The sequence below is a fragment of the Bacillus rossius genome, assembly GCF_032445375.1.
Source record: "Bacillus rossius redtenbacheri isolate Brsri chromosome 9 unlocalized genomic scaffold, Brsri_v3 Brsri_v3_scf9_2, whole genome shotgun sequence".
Lineage (NCBI taxonomy): Eukaryota > Metazoa > Arthropoda > Insecta > Phasmatodea > Bacillidae > Bacillus > Bacillus rossius.
In genome coordinates, this window is record NW_026962013.1 from 31,659,119 (window position 1) to 31,683,202 (window position 24,084).

Below are 24,084 nucleotides of genomic sequence, written 5' to 3' on the forward strand. Positions count from 1 at the left end.
ACCTCGAATATACCCATTAAATCCGAATCTATGTCTCCCAAAGGATCAAAAATAAAATAATGTACAATAAATGAAAAAAAAATAATATTAACTATGGTATTGAAACATTTCACCTTTTAAAAATTTGTTTCACAAACTAAGCTTCCAGAATTTATACTAATTATAATTTTTTATATAGCTAATTAAATGTTAAAAGTACACTTTCTTGGTGAATGGTATTGGGATAGATACGAAGAAAAATTTTAAACATCAGAAATTTTTTTAATTTACTGTATTTTCTCTAATATTTTTCTTCCAGTATTTTTCCTCGAACATCGAAACCTTCGAGTACTAAATATTTAAGGGTATTTTTTTTTTGAGGATCTTGATTGGCTCATCCCTATTTCTCGCAATTCTAGACACTTGTAAGAAATATAATAGCGTACGATACGAGCAAGCATATTTGTTAAGATATTATTGTCGCTCTCCTGGTAGCTGCAGTGGGTGCGGTGTTTCACTCGTATTACGAACTCGGGTGAATCCCGTTTCAAACATCTTGATTTAGGTATTCATTGTAGGTAGAGATAGCACAGCGTTCATCATACTTTAGACACAACAAATTGTTAGCCTTCATATGCTCGACACCATGTTTGATAAATAATTTCTTAATTAATGTTAACTGTTAGATATTAACTGTCGTATCAGCTCAATTAGTTAAGGTTTGTTTGTAGGAAGTATTTACAGACTTTTTTCAGTCGATTAAGCAAAAATAAACATACATACTTAAACTAAATGTTATAATATTTGTTTTAAAATGTTTCAGGTTAAATTTGTTTTATTATATCTACTGAACTGCAGCTTTTAGTTTGAAAAATACTTTAAAAGATAGCACCGCGTTTGTAATGCTTTAGAGAACCAACAATATGTTGTTCTTTGACGTCATGTTTGTTCTAACAAATTTTTCCTGGCTCGTAAATTATACGTATTAAATGCATTATTTTAAAGGCATCTTCGTTAAATCCCGTGTCCGATTTTCATATTATAATTTTATTGGTAACATGAAAACACATTTTGCTCGTTACCGAGGTTAGATGTTTACATCACTGGTGAGTACTGAAAATTTTATTAATTTTGTACTTTTACAGATCGAGGTTGTGAAAACGTGCTCCTAGAGACCATGCCACACTGTCAAATTTTTGTCTCCAATTATGCTCGACAAGAGTTGGAAGGGTAAAATCAGACATTTTCTACATCAAATGTTGTTTTAGAGATAAACTCGAACATGTTTCAAATTATGTCACACCTTCAAAGTTTATTTAAGGTCCGAGCTTTCCCAAACATTAAACATTTTGAAATTTAATAATTCATCACAGTGCTGGATGTAGTTTTTTCTGGCAACTCTTGAAACGTGTGCTTCAAATCTCCAGTGACTTTGTTGCCGACCGTGCGTGGAGTGAATGGACTGACCAAAATGGTGCTTCGACGTCTTGTGACATCGAGGTCGTTCGAGACATCGAGGAGGGGGGGGGGGAGACGGAATGCGCTGGTGGAGGAAACGGGAGTGCCCCAAGAAAACCCACGTGCCTGACGGTAAAGTCCGCCATGTTTCCCACTTGTGAATTATTTTCGGACTTGATCCTGCCAGGGATCGACTGAGGATCACCTGATTGGTAGGCGAATGCTCTTATCGTTCACACCGCAGCGACCTCTGATAAGAGCCCACGTAAATAAAACTGTTTGCACTGCAGTCTGGACTGTAGAACTCGAGTGGGTTTGATATTCGTGTGCGTCTAAAATTACATTTCCTCCCTCACCTTTGTATTACTGCTACAAGTGGCATTTGTGATTTCTATTTGGTGGCGAAATCTTTTATGTCATCACCTGTTCCAATACAAAGTCCAATCAAATGCAAAAAGGTTCTATATTTTTGTAGCTAAGTGGCATTGCTGCAAAAGATCATATGCAGCTTTTATACATATGGTATTTTGAATTTTGAGTGACTATTTTAAACCTTGTGGTTCAATAGGCTTTTCAAAAATTATTTCTTAAAGTAATTTTTTTTTGTTCTTCTAAGGTTGACATCTCTCAGTATTAGCAAAACATTTGCGAAATAAAGAACACATGGCTTTATAAAAACATTTGCGTCGTTTTTATTAAATAATTTTAGAACTCTTCACATAAGAGCTCTGACAATTCTCTTTACAGGTAAAACCATAGTAAGATATAACCAATCTTTCAATATTTTATGTACAAATTCCTTTACAAAACTTTTAACTTGCAAAATGCAATATTCCAAAATCTAATGACTCAATAAGCAAAATGACAATTATTTTCAATATGAAGAGTTGCAATAAAGATACTGAATATCTGCAAGTGTAAAAGAAGAGACAGAGTAGATTGCATTATGTAACTGTAAAATAATAGTTCTCATAAGTAGCAAACAAATACATACGATCTCTTCACCTTTCTATACTCTGCTTACATTTAAATACAATAAAATAACTATAACTGAAAATAGCATCTATGGATGAGTGTTACGTAAAATTTTTAATGTTATTTGAGCAATACATTCTAAAAGATGACTACTTTCTATGCCTGTCTAATAATATTGTCACGAATTACAAGAAGCAGACATTTCGATTAAGAACTTGAGAATTTGAACATTACACCTTCTTTTAAAAAATGTTTTAACAGTTTAAAACTACAGCGATCACAACTTACATCACATGAGATTCTTACATTATGGCACCAAAGTGAAATTACAGCTTAACTTTTTTAATTCAGTGACTACAATACACAAAAATTAATAAGTAATAATTTGAGTTAATAGCTTAAACCTTCAGAAGGTAAAATAACCAAAGCATGATTTGCAGACTTATAGGAGGCATTATCTTATGATGTGAGTAGCAATTTTACTTATAATTTTTCAGCTTCTTAATAATGCACTAATATCACAATTTTTATGTAAATAAATCATTCGTATTTTTAATTTAAATAATTTTTCCAGTAAAATATTATCTGTTAATGCATTAAAGTAACTGTCTTAAAATGCCTAACAAATGTAAATAGTATACAAAAGGTTATTATCTAGGTAGCTCATCACATAAAAATAATTATAAAATTTTGGGTCTTTTTAAGACTACTTAAATTGTCTTGAAAAGCTGTTCTTACAGCCAAAGAACTTCAAAATATACATAACCATATTTATGTATTATATAAATGTAATTTTACATTATCTACATGTCTAGCAATAGCATTTGGCAGCATCTAGCTCATTAACTTGAAAAATCTGCCAATATTATTGTTATTATTATTTGTACTTGAAAGGTTGCTTCAAGCTCAGCTCTTTTACCAATTAGGCATTGACTAAAAGCTAGCTGTAATTAATTTTTAATACACGTTTATATTCTTGATGTATAAGAAGAAAGAAAGTGACTGAAGAATTTGCTTTGTACATATAAACCTCTCAGTCTTTTTTTATGTAACTATTCGTAAAATCTACAACGAAAGATACCTATCTAAACATGTTTTGTTAGTTGTTAATAGCGTTATTTAAGTTCGGCATTTTCTTGTATACTTGTACACTTCGATGGACGAGAACATTATTGTATAGGGACTATCGATGAGTTGATGCACGAAGTCTGCGTGAATGAGAACCATCTGTAACAATGAACCATCTGTCACATGGAATTCAGTGAGGTCCATAATGACGTCCATAGGTACATATTTTTAGTATTAAGCATATCTTGCTCAAATTTCAAGAATATTTGCCAACCAAGGTGTGTTTTTTTAGGGTTTTATCTTGTAAATTTTAATTTAAAAAAATACTACATTTCAGTGAATTTTACGACTAACGAAGTTGCTCTAAGTTGTTGGTCGTAACTCTCTTCAGCACACACAGCTGTGCATTCACAAAGACTTCGTGCATGGTACAACGTATTATGACGGAACTGCTCACAAACACACGCAATGTTGGCGACACTGCTCATCCGCGTGGCTGTCCCCTCCCTTCGGCAAACCGTCTCTCGCTGGTAACTATTTCATTATGAACTTGTCATAGGTAGAGACCGGAAAAAATTCTCTTAGATGATTTTGCTATTGGCTCACTGTTAACTGGACGACTGTACGTCAAAGAAGTATCACATAACAGGCAAACAGTTGAGAAGACACAACAACTCAGCAGCAAATGAACTGGCGTTATTTGCCCGGGTGTAAGAGGACTGTGTAGTCTACCTTGAAGATAATCGAAACCGTAAAAAAAAATTTTAGTCTCTTAGTCATGTGTGTTTTTCAAAATCCAAAACCTTTGGAATTAAATCAGCTGTTTCGATGAACTTCATGGTAGACTACACAGTCCTCTGTATTCTCGGACAAATTAACGCCAGTTCATTGGCTGCTGACTTGTCTCAACTAGCTTGCCTATCATTCGATACTTCTTTCGTTGAAGGTTTCTCATTGGCCTAGATTCGTCCAGAATAACAGTGAGCCTATAGCAAAAGCAGCTAAAAGGTACACTTATTTGAATTTTAGCCTATCGCGAAATGAATCCGCGATTTTTTCCGGTCTCTAGCAATAATAACCAAAACAGGAAACAGCTTCACAAAAAAATGTAAAATCATCAATTAAAAATTTTAGTACTCAATCCATTTTGATGTAGAACTGTAGTTTGTAAAAAAAAAATTACGACCAAAAAAAAGGTCTTGCATTTGTGTCTACAAGTACTATCAACTGTAGATATGTTTATAGGAGTACCACAACTAGATAATTGTCATAGGCCTACTTGTGCTACGAATAAATTTAGTACCAACAGCTAAATATTTTAGCACCATGGCACGTAAGGAACAATTTTGTTAACAGAGAGTGAAAATTTCCTGAAGCACCAGTCAAAAAAAAAAATTTCAACATATTTTTGACGAAGTATACAAGACTAGACACTCGGCTTAGAGAGAGAGACCGCTGGCGATAGGATACATGATGGTGGGGGGAAACACAGAGCTACCGGGACGAAGTTAGGCATGTCATAAACGATATCTGGTGTAGACCGATTCTTGTCTTATGCGCATTAGCTCATCATTGGCTTGAAATTTGCCAACATAACTTTTGACTTAAGCTGACACACACAAATTCATGTGCGTTTGTTTTGTTCAACGGTACACCAACAAACACATCTTAGTTTAAATATAAAGAAGAAGTGTAAAGTACTAATTTGACACAGAACATATTTAAATGCACTTTTAAAGACATGTCGAACACTTAACAGCATTGAACCTTAGAACGCAGGAAGTGATTCGAGATTTTATAACCCTCTACGACGCTCCAAATGCTGTCCGCAATAGCTAGATCCATGATTATTTCGCGGATTCATCGGGTAGCAAAGTAGACTTTAATAACATATACATCTGCTTGACGTTGATGATTAGTAGGGCCACGTTCTCGCGAAAAGATTCCGAGACTAGCTGAAAGTTGAAACACTGTGGTCATCATCTGTGTTTCGTGATTGGGTGATTTTATTTTAGGTACATGACGATTGTTACAACACCAATCACAGTAACACAGTGCGTCCTGAGCGGCTCGGTCAAACAAGGCAACGACTTCTCTCGCAGACGGCAGCCAATCACAAGGAAGGAAGGAACCACCTTATTACAGGGTAATAAGTAGAGACCCGGAAATTTCGCGGATTCATTTAGTCGCAAGCTAGAATGCAAACCTCCACACTGTCGCACTGTGTTCATGATTGGCCCGCAGTTATTTGGACACGCCCCTCTACGACCGTGAGCCAACGATGTCCAGCTAGGAGAGAAGTAAGCGAATCAGGTAGTGCCAAATAACAAGGATAAAAATGTTCTCGCTAAGAAATCAACCAGTGGGAAAGTAAACATGGGTCGAGCGCACCTTATAACTTTGAATTCTATCCTGAGGTCAGAAGAATGCGCCAAATTTCCGGGTCTCTAGTAATAAGTAGAGACCCGTGAATTTCGCGGATTCATTTCGTGTTATGCTAAAATTCAAATAATTATACCTTAGTGCTGCTTCTGTCATTGTTTCTCTGTTAATCTGGAGGACTGAGGGCCAATTAGAGACCCTCACTCATAGAAGTGTCGAATCACAGGCCACCCAGTCGAGACGACTCACAAGTCAACAGCCAATGAACAGTTGGCATTTGCCCGAGTGTGTAGAGGATATTGGAGTCTATCCTGGGGGGTCATTGAATCCGCGAAATTCACGGGTCTCTAGTAACAAGTGTTCAGATCTTTTCGCGAGACGAGCATGCCCCTACCAATGAGCACTTGTAGTGAGGGAGGGGAATGAACCCGCGAAAGCCGCTCAGTCGTCCTTCTTGCGCCTCAGCTTGCCCTCCGTCTGGATGGTGCGCGACACCTGCTCCACGCAGCTCGCGACCGACGGCGCGCTGCCGTCGCCGCTGTAGTCGGCCCCGGCCACCCGCGACAGGGTCAGGATGTAGGAGCACGCGATGCGCAGCACCGACAGCTTGGACAGCTTCTGGTTGTGCGAGTAGGCGGGCACGGCGCGCCGCAGCGTGTCGAAGGCCGCGCTGATGGTGTGCACGCGCGTGCGCTCGCGCGCGTTCGCCTCGATGCGGCGCTCGCGCGTCATGTTCTTGTAGTTGCGCTGCTGCTGCTGCTGCTGCTGCGAGGAGGAGCAGGAGGAGGTGGACGGCTCCTCCAGCAGCGACTCCACGCTGAACTTGGGCCGCGAGTCGCCGCCCCCCGCCGCCGCCGCCGCCGCCAGCGAGGCGCTGGTGCAGGTCTCCGCCGGGCCGGGCCTCGGCCGCGCGTGCGCGAAGGCCGGCTGCGGCCGCGCCGGGAAGACGGCCGGCGGCGGCGCGGGCTCCAGGCGGATGCGGTCCCCCAGGTCGTCGGGGAACCGCCGCCGCGGCCTCCTCGAAGGGCACTCCCTCGCCGCCGCCGGCCGCAGCACCAGCGACAGCGGCTCGTCTTGCTGCGGGAAGGCGGGGACGCGGTCCGTGTAGGGCGGCGGCGGCGGGGGCGGCGAGGGCGGCGGCACCGGGTTGCTCCACGGCCGGAAGGGGCTGAGGCTGGCGGCGCGCGGGTTGGACGGCGGCGTGTCGGAGGCGGTGGAGTAGTCGGACAGCGGCGGCACGGGCACCCGCGCGTCCAGGTGCCTCCTGCGCTTCTTGTGCGGCGAGGTCTCCCCGGGCAACCGGCGCGGCTCCGCGGACTTGCGCTTGTTCTTGGCCGAGGCGCAGGAGGCGGGCGCCTTGGCCTCGACGCTGTCGTCGCTGGTGTCGGTGTGCGCGTGAGGGTCGTCCTCCGCCTCCAGGTCCTCGTCGTCGCCGCCCGAGCAGAAGCCTGCGTCCCGCTCCAGCGTCGACGTCTTCGAGTCTGCAACAACCAGCCCGGCGCCATCAGCCTCCAGCCTCCAGCCTCCACTGAGACACAGGTCTAGGCTACAGTGCATACATGTTTTCGGAGGCCCGAAGGCCAACGCACCCTCCTTCCGCCCCTCCCAAATGTGCGCCCTTTAAGGGTGGATTGGGAGTGTGCTTGCAGATCTGTATAGTCCAGAGCCCCGCCTTACTGAAACTACCAGATCCAGAAAACATGCCCCCTCCACCACTACAGCACCCGCTGGGCTAGAAGAGTGGCTTCACAGGAACCTGGAGGCTGAGATCCCCAGGTGGAGCTACGTCCGGGTAAGGGTTCAAGTCAGCTGCTTCCACAACCCAGACAGTGCATACAGTTACAAGGTATCGGAAACAAAACTTCAGTTCCAGCAATACAATTAATCATAATTGAGGAGCCTTTACCATTTTAATAATAACCCGCCATAAAAGTTTCACAGTACACACAATATTTGCGAGAATAAAAACTTATTATTGGCGTTAAAATATCAATACAATATTCCATACTCAAATAGAAAACCCCAGGGCGATTAATTAAAAACATTATTGGGAGAAATGGCACATAGCAGAGCAGTCTATTATGTGTTCTATTACCTTAAAACAGCTTAATTTTGTCACTGTATTAACAGATTCTTTGAGTAGAACATATTTTTCACGGGAACAAAGGAGTATTTGAAAGCGTTTGCGCTAAAAACACATTTATACTGATTCGCAACCAAATGTGTTAACATTAATATATATACACGTATTATTTTACGCTAGTGAACAGCATGCAGATAAGAACACATGCATTAATTGACATGGCATATACAGGAATCATCACTATGTCACGGTTGTTCAGACAACAGTATTCTTAAACAACTTCAAGTGATTGTCAGTGTTATTGACAGATGGTAAATGTGTACCTCAGGTTCTATTTTCGAGAACAGTAAAATCTGAGACAAGTTAAACGATACAAACTACAGATATATGAATCTCCCGGCGATATTATATATATATATGTGTGTGTGTGTGTGTGTGTGTGCGCGCGCGTGTGAGTGAGTCCCAGCTACCAAAAAGAACAAAAAAAACAATAAAAAAATTCATCCTCGGTAGCTTGGCCAAGCATCGCAGAATATGTTCTCGCAAATTAGACACACGAAAATTGCTCCAAACATACTTTGTTTATTTTTATTTATTTTTTTATGTTTTTCCACTTCGTCACGATTCTGTGGTGCCGTTTGACGCAACAAAAGAACGAAGCGTAATTCCATCCCACGTAAGCTCAGGAACCGAAAACGGGACTCGGAAGGTACACACAAAAAATAAAGTGAACGAGTCTTTCAGAACTTCGCCAGTGATGTGTAACATATAACCTCAATAACGAGCAAATTCGTGTGTTCTTATGTCGCAAATACTCTTATATACGAAACTCGGACACAATTATAACGTGCGTGATAAATATACGCAAATGGTGTTTTCAAACTTAATTTCTGGACGCGAATTTCCCGTAGTTTCCGCACTCGTCGATAGAATTCGCTGCCAGACTCCGTCGACTATCGAATCATTCTATGTGCAGAGCGAAATTTTTAACAATTTAATGAGACGGCTCCAATAAAAGCTGGAAAAAAAAACTCGAAAAAAATAATACTAAACCTTGGTTTTAGACCTGATTTCGACAAGGAATGTCATTAAAAATCTGCCCGTATTGTTAAAATTCACTAAACAGCTATTGCTATAAAGTTTTCTCTTGGCTTTGTGAACTTTGGTTCGCGTATCCGCAACAGATGGCGTTCCTTGACTCCCGTCGCATTCACGAAATTACTCCCACCAAATGGCATATACCGAGAGCTAAAATGTTACACACCAAAAAATTGCGGAACTGTCCAATTTTTCCGAATTTTCCTCTTCGCGCAGCTCTTCTGGGACTGCGTCTGCCGAATCAGCCAGCGAGGACACCCACGTATGATTTCCTCGCTGGAGCCACAAACATTTCGCGTATTAATTTCACTGCACTGTTTATAGTCATAATCAAACCTGTTCATCAGGATTGTTGATCAATAGAAATACTAAAACCTTTGGCTTTTTTTTAACGTGATTGATAGAGACCTTAAAAATTCGCGGATTCATTTCGTGATATGCTACAATTCAAATAATTATACCTTAGCGCTGCTTCTGCAATTGGTTCACTGTTAATCTGGAGTAATGAGGGACAATTAGAGACCCTCGCTCAAAGAAGTGACGAATTACAGACCACCCAGTCGAGACGACTCACAAGTCAGCAGCCAATGAACAGATGGCATTTGCCCGAGTGTGTAGAGTGTAGTAGAGTCTATCCTGGAGGTCATTGAATCCGCGAATTTTCAGGTCTCTAGTGAATGATTAACAGCGTCTCTCCCTTGTTTGTAACTGGCTCAGGGGGGGGGGTCAAGGGCGTGTCAACACTATTAAACATATTTTTCAGTTTAAATGTATGAAGAACGCCTTCCAGCCTCTCTACAAATGATGATGTCTTGACAGCCTACGGCATGTGATCAGTAGAGACCCGGAAAATTCGCGGGTTCAATGACCTCCAGGATAGACTCCAATATCCTCTACACACTCGAGCAAATGCCAACTGTTCATTGGCTGCTGACTTGTGAGTCGTCTCGACCGAGTGTCTGTGATTCGACACTTCTATGAGTGAGGGTCTCTAATTGGCCCTCAGTCCTCTCCAGATTAACAGTGAACCAATGGCAGAAGCAGCACTAAGGTATAATGATTTGAATTTTAGCATAACACGAAATGAACCAGCGAATTTTCCGGGTCTCTAGTGATCAGGCAGGGGACCCCAGCCGGAGTTGTCGCCGCTGCGAGCTGGGGCGGTGGGAGTGGGGGAGCGAGACAGGTGATTGCCCTCACTCTCGGGGCGGGGTGGGGATGGTCAAGAGAGGGGGGTGGGACGGTGCCATATATGGAGGCGCCGGCGCCACCGCCCGACGACGAGGCAGGGACCCCCGGGTGTCTTACGTAAGGAAAAGCGTATGTAATCGAAGAAGATAGTTCTGTAATTATTATAAATGGTATTAAAGAAACACACAACAGTTTGTTTTAAAATAAATAAATAAATAAATAAAGGATACTGCACAGAATTACTGATGTATCAAACAGAGATAGGACTCCCCAGAATACTAGATTTTTATACGAAGCCAAGAATATATGATTTAATCAAGACTAAACAGGAGGCTAATAACCGTTGGTTATACCCTATATTGGGTTCGGATCTAGGTGGTTGGAAAACACAATCAAAGGCGATAATCAAGGAGGGGGGGGGGGAGGGGGGGGGAGCGGGGCCCGGGTCCCCCTGAAATGGAGAGTCGTTGTGATTCGCTCCCAATCGCCAGCTAGAAGTTGGCTGGCCCACAGTCGTAGATGAATAATGAATAATTATATATTGTACTTTTTTTTTACAAATGTGGTGGGGCTCAAACGCAAATACTATTTTCTTGCAAGTCAATACTTGTCCGTGTTCGTTTGACAACACTACTATAAAAAGAACACTACTATAAAAAGAATTTACTAAACTTTTCCACGATAAATGGTGTTTAGCTACTGCCACAAAAACCACTATATTATTTTCTTATCAAACTTCAATGGCGAAACAAAAGATAATCGTTATATAATTTATATTGTTCTGTAAAGATAATAAAGTAATAATTTAAAAACTTTTTTTAATTTACTTATCAGAAATATCAAGAGCCCTTAACGAATGTGTTATGCAATCTCGATTATACTAAATCTTCCTTAATTTTATGGACTTAAAGATATTATTACACCGTAGGCGAATTTTTTCTAGAATCAGAAATTTCCCTATTTTTTTTCCTAGTGGACATAATTTATTGGTGCTTCAAGTTTACTTTGCTATCCAAAGCTTCCATGAAATAATATTGGTTCTATCTATTATTACCTAAACCGCACCAAAAATAAATAAATAAAACTGAGCCAGATAACCATACCTTGCCCCATTTTGAATATTAGGAAAACAATAATAAACCCAACACCAGTAGATCATGTGGTAAGTACGTTGATGCTGTTTTCTATACTCTTTATGCTTGCAAGATAAAATGTTTAGCAATTAAAAATACAATAATAGGTAAACAAGAAATTGAGTCTTGAAAGTGAATAAGTCCCCGAAAAAAAAGGTTTCCTTTACAGGAAAAGAAAAACCTGGCGTGCCTCATAAAACATTGTTTCAGAATAAGTGAAAGACTTAAAATACTGTAACCAATAAATATGTATCCGACAAATTAGCAGTTTCAGTTATATCTTGGATGGACTGTGCACACCTCTAAATACTTGAGCCAATAAGCCTTTTCTCATTGGCAGCTGACTTGCAAAACGTCGCAACTGGGTAGCTCGTGATTCAATACTTCTTGAACTGAGAGTCTCTCATTATCCCCAGAGTCCTGCAGAAAGACCGTGAGCCAAAGGCAAAATAATCGCATAAATAAGTAACATTTTGAAGTGTAGTCTATCACGAAATGAATACGCGAATTTTTCTGGTCTACCAATAACTATAACGACGATTGCTACGCGATTTATTTCACTCCGAATTTGACTCAAATTTCTCTCTCTCCCTCTCTCTCACATATTTATAGACTAGGAACAATTCGCATGTTCAAGGAAGGTCATTCAGGATAGACTTCACAAGTCATTTGCACATTTTGGCTAATGTCACTTGTTCATTGGATTTTGATTATGAGATGTCTGAACTGGAGTGTCGTGGATTCGTTACTTCTTTGACATTATTTCTCATAGGATCACGGTTCTCCAGATAAACTGTGTCCTAATCGCAGTAGCAACATTAAGGTACAGTCGTTGGACTTCTAACCTATAGCGAAATTAAACCGCACATTTTTCCTGTGTGTGTGTATGTGTAAGAATATTCATAACAATGTAACTTTTTTTGACGTGTTACACGTGACTGGTGATTAGGTAAACACATTACTTCCTTGTTTAAAACTGGCTAACGGTCGTTAAAGAGTATGTCAAGAGGAGAGAACGCAAAATTTCCTTAGGAAAGGGGGGGGGGGGGGGTCAACATTCCCCTCTCGGTTTGCTTTCAAATTCTTTCAGTTTGTCGGTGGGAATGATAGATTTCATATGTGCTTCAAGTCTACTTTGCTAACCAATAAATTCGCGAAATAAATCGTGACATGGAATAGAAACAAACCTCACCTGTTTATTGGCTGTCGTCTTGTAAGGCATCTCAACTGGTTAGTCAGTGATACGAAACTGCATTTGATTAAGAAATTTTCAGTGGCACCAGAGTCCTGCAGTTAGAAACTGTGATCCGATACCTGAACCGTCACGGTAACATACAAGTATTTTAATTCTATCCCATCGGTAGAGACCTGCAAAATTCGCGGATTCATTGACCTCTAGGATAGACTCCACAGTCCTTTAAATACTCGCGGAAATGACACCTGTTCATCGGCTACTGACGCGTGAGACGTCTCAACTAGGTTGTCCGTAATTCGGCACTTTCTTGGTTTAGTGTTTCCCATTGGCTCACAGGTCCCCGGATAAAATGTGGGCCGATCGCAGAAGCGGTACGAAAGTAAAGTTGTTTTGATGCTAGCATATCGCGAAATGAATCCGCGAATTTCGCATGTCTCTACCCATCGGAATTGAAGCAGCGAATTTTTCCGGTCTCTAAGCACGAGGTATCGGACTGCACGAGGTATCGGTCTGTACTTGCTCTGTGGCCTACCATCTTTGAATATATATACTGTATAGAAGTTGCGAGTGGATAGGATTTACTCTACGTTTTTCAGAAGCGTATGATGAGCAGCTTGGGAACTTCACCGCTGCAGTGCGCTGCCGTAACGCCCTGTATCGTCTTAGGTTGTTATTTACACGTTAGAGCGCAGCTCTGTCGCCCGCTGTCATTCCCCGCACCCCCCACCTATCATTCAATGAAGCTCAAGGTCGTTCAACAGGAGGGGGAAGGGGTGTTTGAAGAGTTCGACACTTGTCCGCTAGGGACCACCACAAGTCGATGCTCTAGAGATGGTGGCGATTGCAGCGGTGAATTAACCAACTACCTCAAAACCGTATTAGAAATTTTAACCTGGGCTGGCGACTTCTATACAGTATATATATTCAAAGCTACCATCGACGGGCCCGAATCGTGCGGCTGCTAACCGCCGCACGTGAGGGGGATGAACATGGGAGGGGACGAACAGGGGAGGGGGACAGTTGTGGCACACCGCCTCCTCCCCTTCCTCGAAGCCACGCAGGACCAAACACGACACCTCCCGGCGGCGCGGCACGTCCCGGCGCGGTCACGCCACAGCCGCGCGACCAGTCACGCTCGCTCCGGGGCCGCACGCACGCACTCGCGCCGTCATTAGCGCGCGCGTGTGGCGCCGCCGAGCGGGCGAGCCACGAACCACCGCGGTAGGAGCTTCCCTTAAGGCTCCGTCTCACGCCGTGCTCGTTTTTATTTAATTTTTTATTTATTCACCATTACTAATATTAAAGGACTACTTCTAAGATTTTTTTAACTCGATACCTCCCTTACATTTGTTGTTGTCATAATTTTTTTTTCAGCAGATAATCTCTTAGTGTATATCACGGGTGTAAAATGGCGTGCAAATCTTCGAATTATCATCACTCGCACCACTTTATACAGTACGTGAACATCTGTAAGAAATATTTATGACAACTAAAAATGACAATTAAAAAAAAAATAGCCTTTAAATAATAGTATAGAAGTAGTATAGGAATGTATGTTCTGGCACACGGGTCCGGGGCGTGGATTGAGATTGTCGATCCGCCATCTCTGATTGTGACGTCACGGCGGCCATCTTGTATGAGTGTAACGGGACATAGCGTAACGGGACAAGTTTGACCTTGACCCCGGCGGCCATTTTGGATCCGCCATCTTGGATCCGCCATTTTGGATGACGTAATTGTGTGTTCTCGAAAATTCCGGCGTTGTGTTTTCCGCCATATTGGATGATGACGTCACTGTTGCAATTTCCGTTACGACCGCCATCTTTAACTTTTTTATTTATTATCCGATTTTAATGAAATTTTTTTTAAAAATTATAAAAAAATTAAATAAAAAAATTTTAATACATTATTTATAAAAAATATACATTAACGACACGGAGTTCGGAGTCCTCGGTTCGAACCCGGTGAGGGCAAAAAAATTAAAAATGGCGACCGATCCTTCCTCAATGGTGACTGCAGACAGACTGACTCCCACCACTTTTTTTAAAGCATATATATCGTCACCTAGTATGATGTCATGTACGCCATCTTGAAATTTGGACGCCATCTTGAAAATCTTTATTTATTATCCGATTTTAATGAAAAAAATTCCAAAATTCATCAAAAAATTAATGTATTTGAATTCTGTTTGATTATATCGATGTACGTCCTTGGTTCGATTCCCGGCGAGAGTAAACGGTCGATCCGTCCTCCATGAAGGCTACCTAGACTGATCTACCACCAACAATACCAAGGTATATATCGTCAACTGGTATGACAAAATGTCCGCCATCTTGTCTTCATCCGCTGGAGACAACCATCTTGTTTTCGTCAGCTAGAGTGTGCCGATACCATGTAGTATAATTATCTGGTCACTAAACTTGTGTCCTCAACTGTTGACATTGAACATTGACCTTGAACTTTGACCTTGAACTTTGACCTTGACCTTGAAATTTGATCTTGACCTTGAAATTTGACCTTGACCTTGAAATTTGACCTTGACCTTGAAATTTGACCTTGACCTTGAAATTTGACCTTGACCTTGAAATTTGACCTTGACCTTGAAATTTGACCTTGACCTTGAAATTTGAGTTTGTCCTTGAAATTTTACTTTGTCCTTGTCGACCATCATGGATCCGACATTTTATGTTCAGTACATGCTACCAGGAGCTACCACCTGCTGGAGTACGCCATATTGTGTGTGTGTACTTGTATTATAGAGTACATTTCCATCTGGATAATTTTATTCTAACCCGCTACAGTGCAGTAATCATTTATTACCGAGGTGCCCCCGCCATCATTAAATTCGACCGCCATCTTGAAATCATGTAATAATGAAGCTAGAAAAGCGGGAAAAAATCCAAAATTCATTAAATAAATCACTCATTAACTTACATATCGATTCGATCCGCTCCAGTCCTTGGTTCGATCCTCGATCGATGCAAAACATTTAATTTTATGGAAAAAAATAATAAGTCCAATAAACCATGTTCAACATTCTTAAAGAGACTTTAAATCATCTACTACCATCATCCTATCAGACATCAAGACCACCATATTGGAAATTCGTAATTGTAATGCTAGAGATTCGGGAAAAAGTTCAAAACTCATTAAATAAATTTGTAATCTATATACTGATTGATTAGATCGACTAAGGTCCTTGACACGATCCTGGACGAAGCTAAAATAAATTTAATTAAAATACCAGAAAAGTGTAAGGTTCGAGGAATAAAACACCTAAAAGTCTTTTACAAACATAATATTTATTACACAATTTCTATCCTACTACAGAATCACTTGCGAAAGACAGCAATCTTATAAAAATTTAGCCCTGCATAGACGTACAACGACTACTTCTTAGCTCCAAATGGCTCCAAAAGCTCCAACAGCCTCCAAATGCTTCAAAAGGCTCCAAATGCTCCAAACGGCCTCCAAATGGCTCCAACAGCTCCAACAGCCTCCAAATGCTTGACAGCTCCAAATGTTTCGAGCAACCACCAAATGCTCCAAATGGCTCCAACAGCCTCCAAATGCTTAACACAGCTCTAAATGGCTCCAAATGCTCCAAACGGCCTCCAAATGCTTGACAGCTCCAAATGTCTCCAGCAGCTCCAAATGCTCCAACAGCTCCAAAAAAAGGCTCCAAATGCTCCAACAGCCTCCAAATGCTTAACACAGCTCCAAATGGCTCCAAATGCTTGACAGCTCCAAATGCATAACACAGCTCCAAATGGCTCCAAATGCTCCAAACGGCCTCCAAATGCTTGACAGCTCCAAATGTCTCCAGCAGCTCCAAATGCTCCAACAGCTCCAAAAAAAGGCTCCAAATGCTCCAACAGCCTCCAAATGCTTAACACAGCTCCAAATGGCTCCAAATGCTTGACAGCTCCAAATGCATAACACAGCTCCAAATGGCTCCAAATGCTCCAAACGGCCTCCAAATGCTTGACAGCTCCAAATGTCTCCAGCAGCTCCAAATGCTCCAACAGCTCCAAAAAAAGGCTCCAAAAGCTCCAACAGCCTCCAAATGCTTAACACAGTTCCAAATGGCTTCAAATGCTCCAAACGGCCTCCAAATGCTTGACAGCTCCAAATGTTTCCAGCAGCTCCAAATGCTCCAAATGCTTGACAGCTCCAAATGCTTCAAAAGGCCCAAAATGCTCCAAATGCTCCAAACGGCCTCCAAATGGCTCCAACAGCTCCAACAGCCTCCAAATGCTTGACAGCTCCAAATGTTTCCAGCAGCTCCAAATGCTCCAAATGGCTCCAACAGCCTCCAAATGCTTAACACAGCTCTAAATGGCTCCAACAGCTCCAAAAGACTCCAAATGCTTCAAAAGGCTCCAATTGCTCCAAGAGCTCCATCTTCAATTGGTTCCAACTGATTCCTATTACTTTTATCGAACTTGGCATGATTACTAACATGTCTTTATCAGTATACATTTTGACTGGCAGTGGTAACGTTTTTTACACCTTTAAGTTATAAGTTTTATTTAGAAATCAGATTTCGATAAATGATAGCTTCCATCTGGAAAGAAAATATATTAATTTATCTTCAAGTTTATACACATACATTTAATTTAATCCATTATTGTATGTAGCCAGCTTCCCTCAGTTCTTTGAGTATGAACGATATTTCTTTAATGTTCGAATAGTTTCCTGCACAAAGCGATCCATGTAGTAGTCGTAGCCTGTTAACCAATATGTTAGGATCTTCCCATGAGGTATAATCAATCTCTTCTGCTGCCTTCATCATCCTTGCATGTTTACAATAAATATTATCTCTGGTGTCTATCGTTTTAACACCAACCACAAGGTCACTTTCGTCATCTTGCCAGTGATTATCACAAGCTTGATCAGGATAATTTATTTTATTACGTCGTTTCCATCGTTTTGGTCTCAAACCACCATCACAGTCTTCGCTCTTGCATGCTTTTGGTGCTTCAGTACAGTACTCAATCTTGTCAGCCTCAGATGTGTCACCACAATCTTCAATCATGCCAGCTTCTGATGTGTCACCACAGTCTTCAATCATGTCAGCACCACAAACTTGATCAGGATAATTTATTTTATTACGTCGTTTCCATCGTTTTGGTCTCAGACTGCCATCACAGTCTTCGATCTTGCCTGCTTTAGGTGTTTCAGTACAGTACTCAATCATGTCAGCCTCAGATGTGTCACCACAATCTTCAATCATGCCAGCCTCAGATGATTCATCAAAGTCTTCGACCTTGTAAGCTTTAGGTGGTTCTCCATCTTTCACATTTTCATGGAGACGACTAGATATTGGAGTAAATATATTTTCATTTCTAATGTGGTTACAACTTCCTTCGTTTGTTTTAAATTTTAAATTATTATCTTGATCTAGATCAGTAATTTTAGCATTAGCTTTTTCGCCTTCGTTCCTCTTCCGCGATGTTGTAGCCCAGTCTTCGTTATCTTTATTCATCTTAATTGTACAGGTCTTGTAATGTCTATCCAAGTAATATCTTCTACCAAAGGATTTCTGACACTGACTGCAATGAAATGGTTTTTGTCAAGGACCCAAATTACACTCGCTTCTCTCATGTCGTTTAGCATTCTTTCTCAAGGTAAACACCTTGCTACAGTATCTACAGTGATGACGTTTTGATACAGCATCAAATCCCAAATCAGAATTCATATTAGTTACTGAGACTAATGCCAGATACCAATTGAGTGTTTTAAATTAGATCCAATACTTAAATAGAAATTTTTTCATATTTCATCAGCGAGAATTAATATATCTCATGCAAAAGTACTTTATGCATGTAGTTCTGCTTTTCAACAACAGATGTCGCCACATGTTGCTTGCAGGTAAATAATATTTAGTTCTTTTATGCGGGATGCGGGATGCTCACTAAAGATCGCAAAAGAAGGATGGCTTCGCTAGACTCCAAGGAAAAGGAAGTTCGTCTTGCATGTTGGTGCTCCACAGATGTCTCATGGCATAATATTAATTTGACTGTGTAATGATATTTGTCAATTCCACCTTATAAAAATATTGCAAGTTTTGATTTAGTAGCAGAAATTATCGAATTAAATGTAACTCCAAATAAAATGACATGTCTCATTAGACAAAAAAAAAATCCATGCAGAGAGCGGTTTCTCAGAATAGCCAGAAACACTTGAAGAAACCACAGGAATGATTGCAAGAACACGGGAAAACCCATCAAAATATTGACAAGAATAATCAGGAGCACACGGAGAAAACCATCAAAATATTGACAAGAATAATCGGAAGCACACAGAGAAAACCACCACAAGTTTCTTTGATATCATAAAAATACAGAAAAAAAAAATTTAAAAATAAAAATAAATTAATCAAAAATTTTAAATTACAAAAAAAAAAATTAAAAAAATAAATAAACAGATTCTGCTAGCTTGTGAACTTCTCATTGTTGAGCAAAGATATAGTTCTAGTACAAGCCAGAATTTTATGTATTTTTTTTATTTTATTTTATTTTATTTTTTATTAATTTATTTTTATTTTTAGTATTATTTTTTTCCTGAAATTTTATGATATCAAAGAAAACTTGCGGTGGTTTTCTCCGTGTGCTCCTGATTATTCTTGTCAATATTATGGTGGATTTCTCCGTGTGCTCCCGTTTATTCTTGACAATATTATGGTAGTTTTCTCCGTGTGCTCCTGATTATTCTTGACAATATTTTGATGGTTTTCTCTGGGTGCTTCTGATTATTCCTGACTAGACATCTGATGGTTTTCTCCGAGTGCTTCTGGTTACTGATGAGGAATTGATCTCTGCATGAAGAATTTTTTTTACTTAATGAGTCATGTCATTTTTTATTCAAGGTCGCATTTAATTATTGAAATTCTGCCAATAAATCAGCACTTGTAATATTTTTATCAGGTGGAAATTTAAAAAAAAATATCATTACTCAGTCAAATAATCTCTGAGAAATCTAAGAAGCACTAACAGGATGGACGAACTTCCTTCTCCTTGGAGTCTAGCGAAGCCATCCTTCTTTTGCGATCGTTAGTGAGCATCCCGCATCCCGCATAAAATAACTAAATATTATTTACCTGCAAGCAACATGTGGCGACATCTGTTGTTGAAAAGCAGAACTACATGCATAAAGTACTTTTGCATGAGATATATTAATTCTCGCTGATGAAATATGAAAAAATTTCTATTTAAGTATTGGATCTAATTTAAAACACTCAATTGGTATCTGGCATTAGTCTCAGTAACTAATATGAATTCTGATTTGGGATTTGATGCTGTATCAAAACGTCATCACTGTAGATACTGTAGCAAGGTGTTTACCTTGAGAAAGAATGCTAAACGACATGAGAGAAGCGAGTGTAATTTGGGTCCTTGACAAAAACCATTTCATTGCAGTCAGTGTCAGAAATCCTTTGGTAGAAGATATTACTTGGATAGACATTACAAGACCTGTACAATTAAGATGAATAAAGATAACGAAGACTGGGCTACAACATCGCGGAAGAGGAACGAAGGCGAAAAAGCTAATGCTAAAATTACTGATCTAGATCAAGATAATAATTTAAAATTTAAAACAAACGAAGGAAGTTGTAACCACATTAGAAATGAAAATATATTTACTCCAATATCTAGTCGTCTCCATGAAAATGTGAAAGATGGAGAACCACCTGAAGCTTACAAGGTCGAAGACTTTGATGAATCATCTGAGGCTGGCATGATTGAAGATTGTGGTGACACATCTGAGGCTGACATGATTGAGTACTGTACTGAAACACCTAAAGCAGGCAAGATCGAAGACTGTGATGGCAGTCTGAGACCAAAACGATGGAAACGACGTAATAAAATAAATTATCCTGATCAAGTTTGTGGTGCTGACATGATTGAAGACTGTGGTGACACATCAGAAGCTGGCATGATTGAAGATTGTGGTGACACATCTGAGGCTGACATGATTGAGTACTGTACTGAAGCACCAAAAGCATGCAAGAGCGAAGACTGTGATGGTGGTTTGAGACCAAAACGATGGAAACGGCGTAATAAAATAAATTATCCTGATCAAGCTTGTGATAATCACTGGCAAGATGACGAAAGTGACCTTGTGGTTGGTGTTAAAACGATAAACACCAGAGATAATATTTATTATAAACATGCAAGGATGATGAAGGCAGCAGAAGAGATTGATTATACCTCATGGGAAGATCCTAACATATTGGTTAACAGGCTACGACTACTACATGGATCGCTTTGTGCAGGAAACTATTCGAACATTAAAGAAATATCCTTCATACTCAAAGAACTGAGGGAAGCTGGCTACATACAATAATGGCTTAAATTAAATGTATGTGTATAAACTTGAAGATAAATTAATATATTTTCTTTCCAGATGGAAGCTATCATTTATCGAAATCTGATTTCTAAATAATAAAACTTATAACTTAAAGGTGTAAAAAACGTTACCACTGCCAGTCAAAATGTATACTGATAAAGACATGTTAGTAATCATGCCAAGTTCGATAAAAGTAATAGGAATCAGTTGGAACCAATTGAAGATGGAGCTCTTGGAGCAATTGGAGCCTTTTGAAGCATTTGGAGTCTTTTGGAGCTGTTGGAGCCATTTAGAGCTGTGTTAAGCATTTGGAGGCTGTTGGAGCCATTTGGAGCATTTGGAGCTGCTGGAAACATTTGGAGCTGTCAAGCATTTGGAGGCTGTTGGAGCTGTTGGAGCCATTTGGAGGCCGTTTGGAGCATTTGGAGCATTTGGAGCCTTTTGAAGCATTTGGAGCTGTCAAGCATTTGGAGCATTTGGAGCTGCTGGAAACATTTGGAGCTGTCAAGCATTTGGAGGCCGTTTGGAGCATTTGGAGCCATTTGGAACTGTGTTAAGCATTTGGAGGCTGTTGGAGCTTTTGGAGCCTTTTTTTGGAGCTGTTGGAGCATTTGGAGCTGCTGGAGACATTTGGAGCTGTCAAGCATTTGGAGGCCGTTTGGAGCATTTGGAGCCATTTGGAGCTGTGTTATGCATTTGGAGGCTGTTGGAGCTGTTGGAGCCATTTGGAGGCCGTTTGGAGCATTTGGAGCATTTGGAGCCTTTTGAAGCATTTGGAGCTGTCAAGCATTTGGAGCATTTGGAGCTGCTGGAAACATTTGGAGCTGTCAAGCATTTGGAGGCCTTTTGGAGCATTTGGAGCCATTTCGAACTGTGTTAAGCATTTGGAGGCTGTTGGAGCTTTTGGAGCCATTTGGAGGCCGTTTGGAGCATTTGGAGCTGTCAAGCATTTGGAGGCTGTTGGAGCTGTTAGAGCCATTTGGAGGTCGTTTGGAGCATTTGGAGCATTTGGAGCTGTGTTAAGCATTTGGAGGCTGTCAAGCATTTGGAGCATTTGGAGCTGCTGGAAACATTTGGAGCTGTCAAGCATTTGGAGGCCTTTTGGAGCATTTGGAACCATTTCGAACTGTGTTAAGCATTTGGAGGCTATTGGAGCTTTTGGAGCCATTTGGAGGCCGTTTGGAGCATTTGGAGCCATTTGGAGCTAAGAAGTAGTCGTTGTACGTCTATGCAGGGCTAAATTTTTATAAGATTGCTGTCTTTCGCAAGTGATTCTGTAGTAGGATAGAAATTGTGTAATAAATATTATGTTTGTAAAAGACTTTTAGGTGTTTTATTCCTCGAACCTTACACTTTTCTGGTATTTTAATTAAATTTATTTTAGCTTCGTCCAGGATCGTGTCAAGGACCTTAGTCGATCTAATCAATCAGTATATAGATTACAAATTTATTTAATGAGTTTTGAACTTTTTCCCGAATCTCTAGCATTACAATTACGAATTTCCAATATGGTGGTCTTGATGTCTGATAGGATGATGGTAGTAGATGATTTAAAGTCTCTTTAAGAATGTTGAACATGGTTTATTGGACTTATTATTTTTTTCCATAAAATTAAATGTTTTGCATCGATCGAGGATCGAACCAAGGACTGGAGCGGATCGAATCGATATGTAAGTTAATGAGTGATTTATTTAATGAATTTTGGATTTTTTCCCGCTTTTCTAGCTTCATTATTACATGATTTCAAGATGGCGGTCGAATTTCATGATGGCGGGGGCACCTCGGTAATAAATGATTACTGCACTGTAGCAGGTTAGAATAAAATTATCCAGATGGAAATGTACTCTATAATACAAGTACACACACACAATATGGCGTACTCCAGCAGGTGGTAGCTCCTGGTAGCATGTACTGAACATAAAATGTCGGATCCATGATGGTCGACAAGGACAAAGTAAAATTTCAAGGACAAACTCAAATTTCAAGGTCAAGGTCAAATTTCAAGGTCAAGGTCAAATTTCAAGGTCAAGGTCAAATTTCAAGGTCAAGGTCAAATTTCAAGGTCAAGGTCAAATTTCAAGGTCAAGGTCAAATTTCAAGGTCAAGGTCAAAGTCAAAGTTCAAGGTCAAAGTTCAAGGTCAATGTTCAATGTCAACAGTTGAGGACACAAGTTTAGTGACCAGATAATTATACTACATGGTATCGGCACACTCTAGCTGACGAAAACAAGATGGTTGTCTCCAGCGGATGAAGACAAGATGGCGGACATTTTGTCATACCAGTTGACGATATATACCTTGGTATTGTTGGTGGTAGATCAGTCTAGGTAGCCTTCATGGAGGACGGATCGACCGTTTACTCTCGCCGGGAATCGAACCAAGGACGTACATCGATATAATCAAACAGAATTCAAATACATTAATTTTTTGATGAATTTTGGAATTTTTTTCATTAAAATCGGATAATAAATAAAGATTTTCAAGATGGCGTCCAAATTTCAAGATGGCGTACATGACATCATACTAGGTGACGATATATATGCTTTAAAAAAAGTGGTGGGAGTCAGTCTGTCTGCAGTCACCATTGAGGAAGGATCGGTCGCCATTTTTAATTTTTTTGCCCTCACCGGGTTCGAACCGAGGACTCCGAACTCCGTGTCGTTAATGTATATTTTTTATAAATAATGTATTAAAATTTTATTATTTAATTTTTTTATAATTTTTAAAAAAAATTTCATTAAAATCGGATAATAAATAAAAAAGTTAAAGATGGCGGTCGTAACGGAAATTGCAACAGTGACGTCATCATCCAATATGGCGGAAAACACAACGCCGGAATTTTCGAGAACACACAATTACGTCATCCAAAATGGCGGATCCAAGATGGCGGATCCAAAATGGCCGCCGGGGTCAAGGTCAAACTTGTCCCGTTACGCTATGTCCCGTTACACTCATACAAGATGGCCGCCGTGACGTCACAATCAGAGATGGCGGATGGACAATCTCAATCCACGCCCCGGACCCGTGTGCCAGAACATACATTCCTATACTACTTATAGACAAAAAAATTAAAAAAAAACATGGTGTGTGAGACCGAGCAATAAGCCTCATCCGCCATTTTTTAATTATTCTTTCACTTATATCTTTTCATGGGCAATTCAGTCTAGCTT

The 24,084-nt window shown here is 40.3% G+C and overlaps 1 protein-coding gene across 1 annotated transcript in view; it reads right to left on the reverse strand.

The window, feature by feature from the left end:
- Positions 1 to 2,996: 2,996 nt before the first annotated feature.
- Positions 2,997 to 24,084, reverse strand: part of LOC134542899 (transcription factor ATOH8) — a 100,597-nt gene continuing 79,509 nt past the window's right edge. Inside the window, exon 2 of the mRNA XM_063387484.1 lies at positions 2,997 to 7,343. Within this exon, the coding sequence (XP_063243554.1) occupies positions 6,304 to 7,343 (1,040 nt within the window). The 3' untranslated portion in view covers positions 2,997 to 6,303. The remainder of the gene's footprint in view (positions 7,344 to 24,084) is intronic.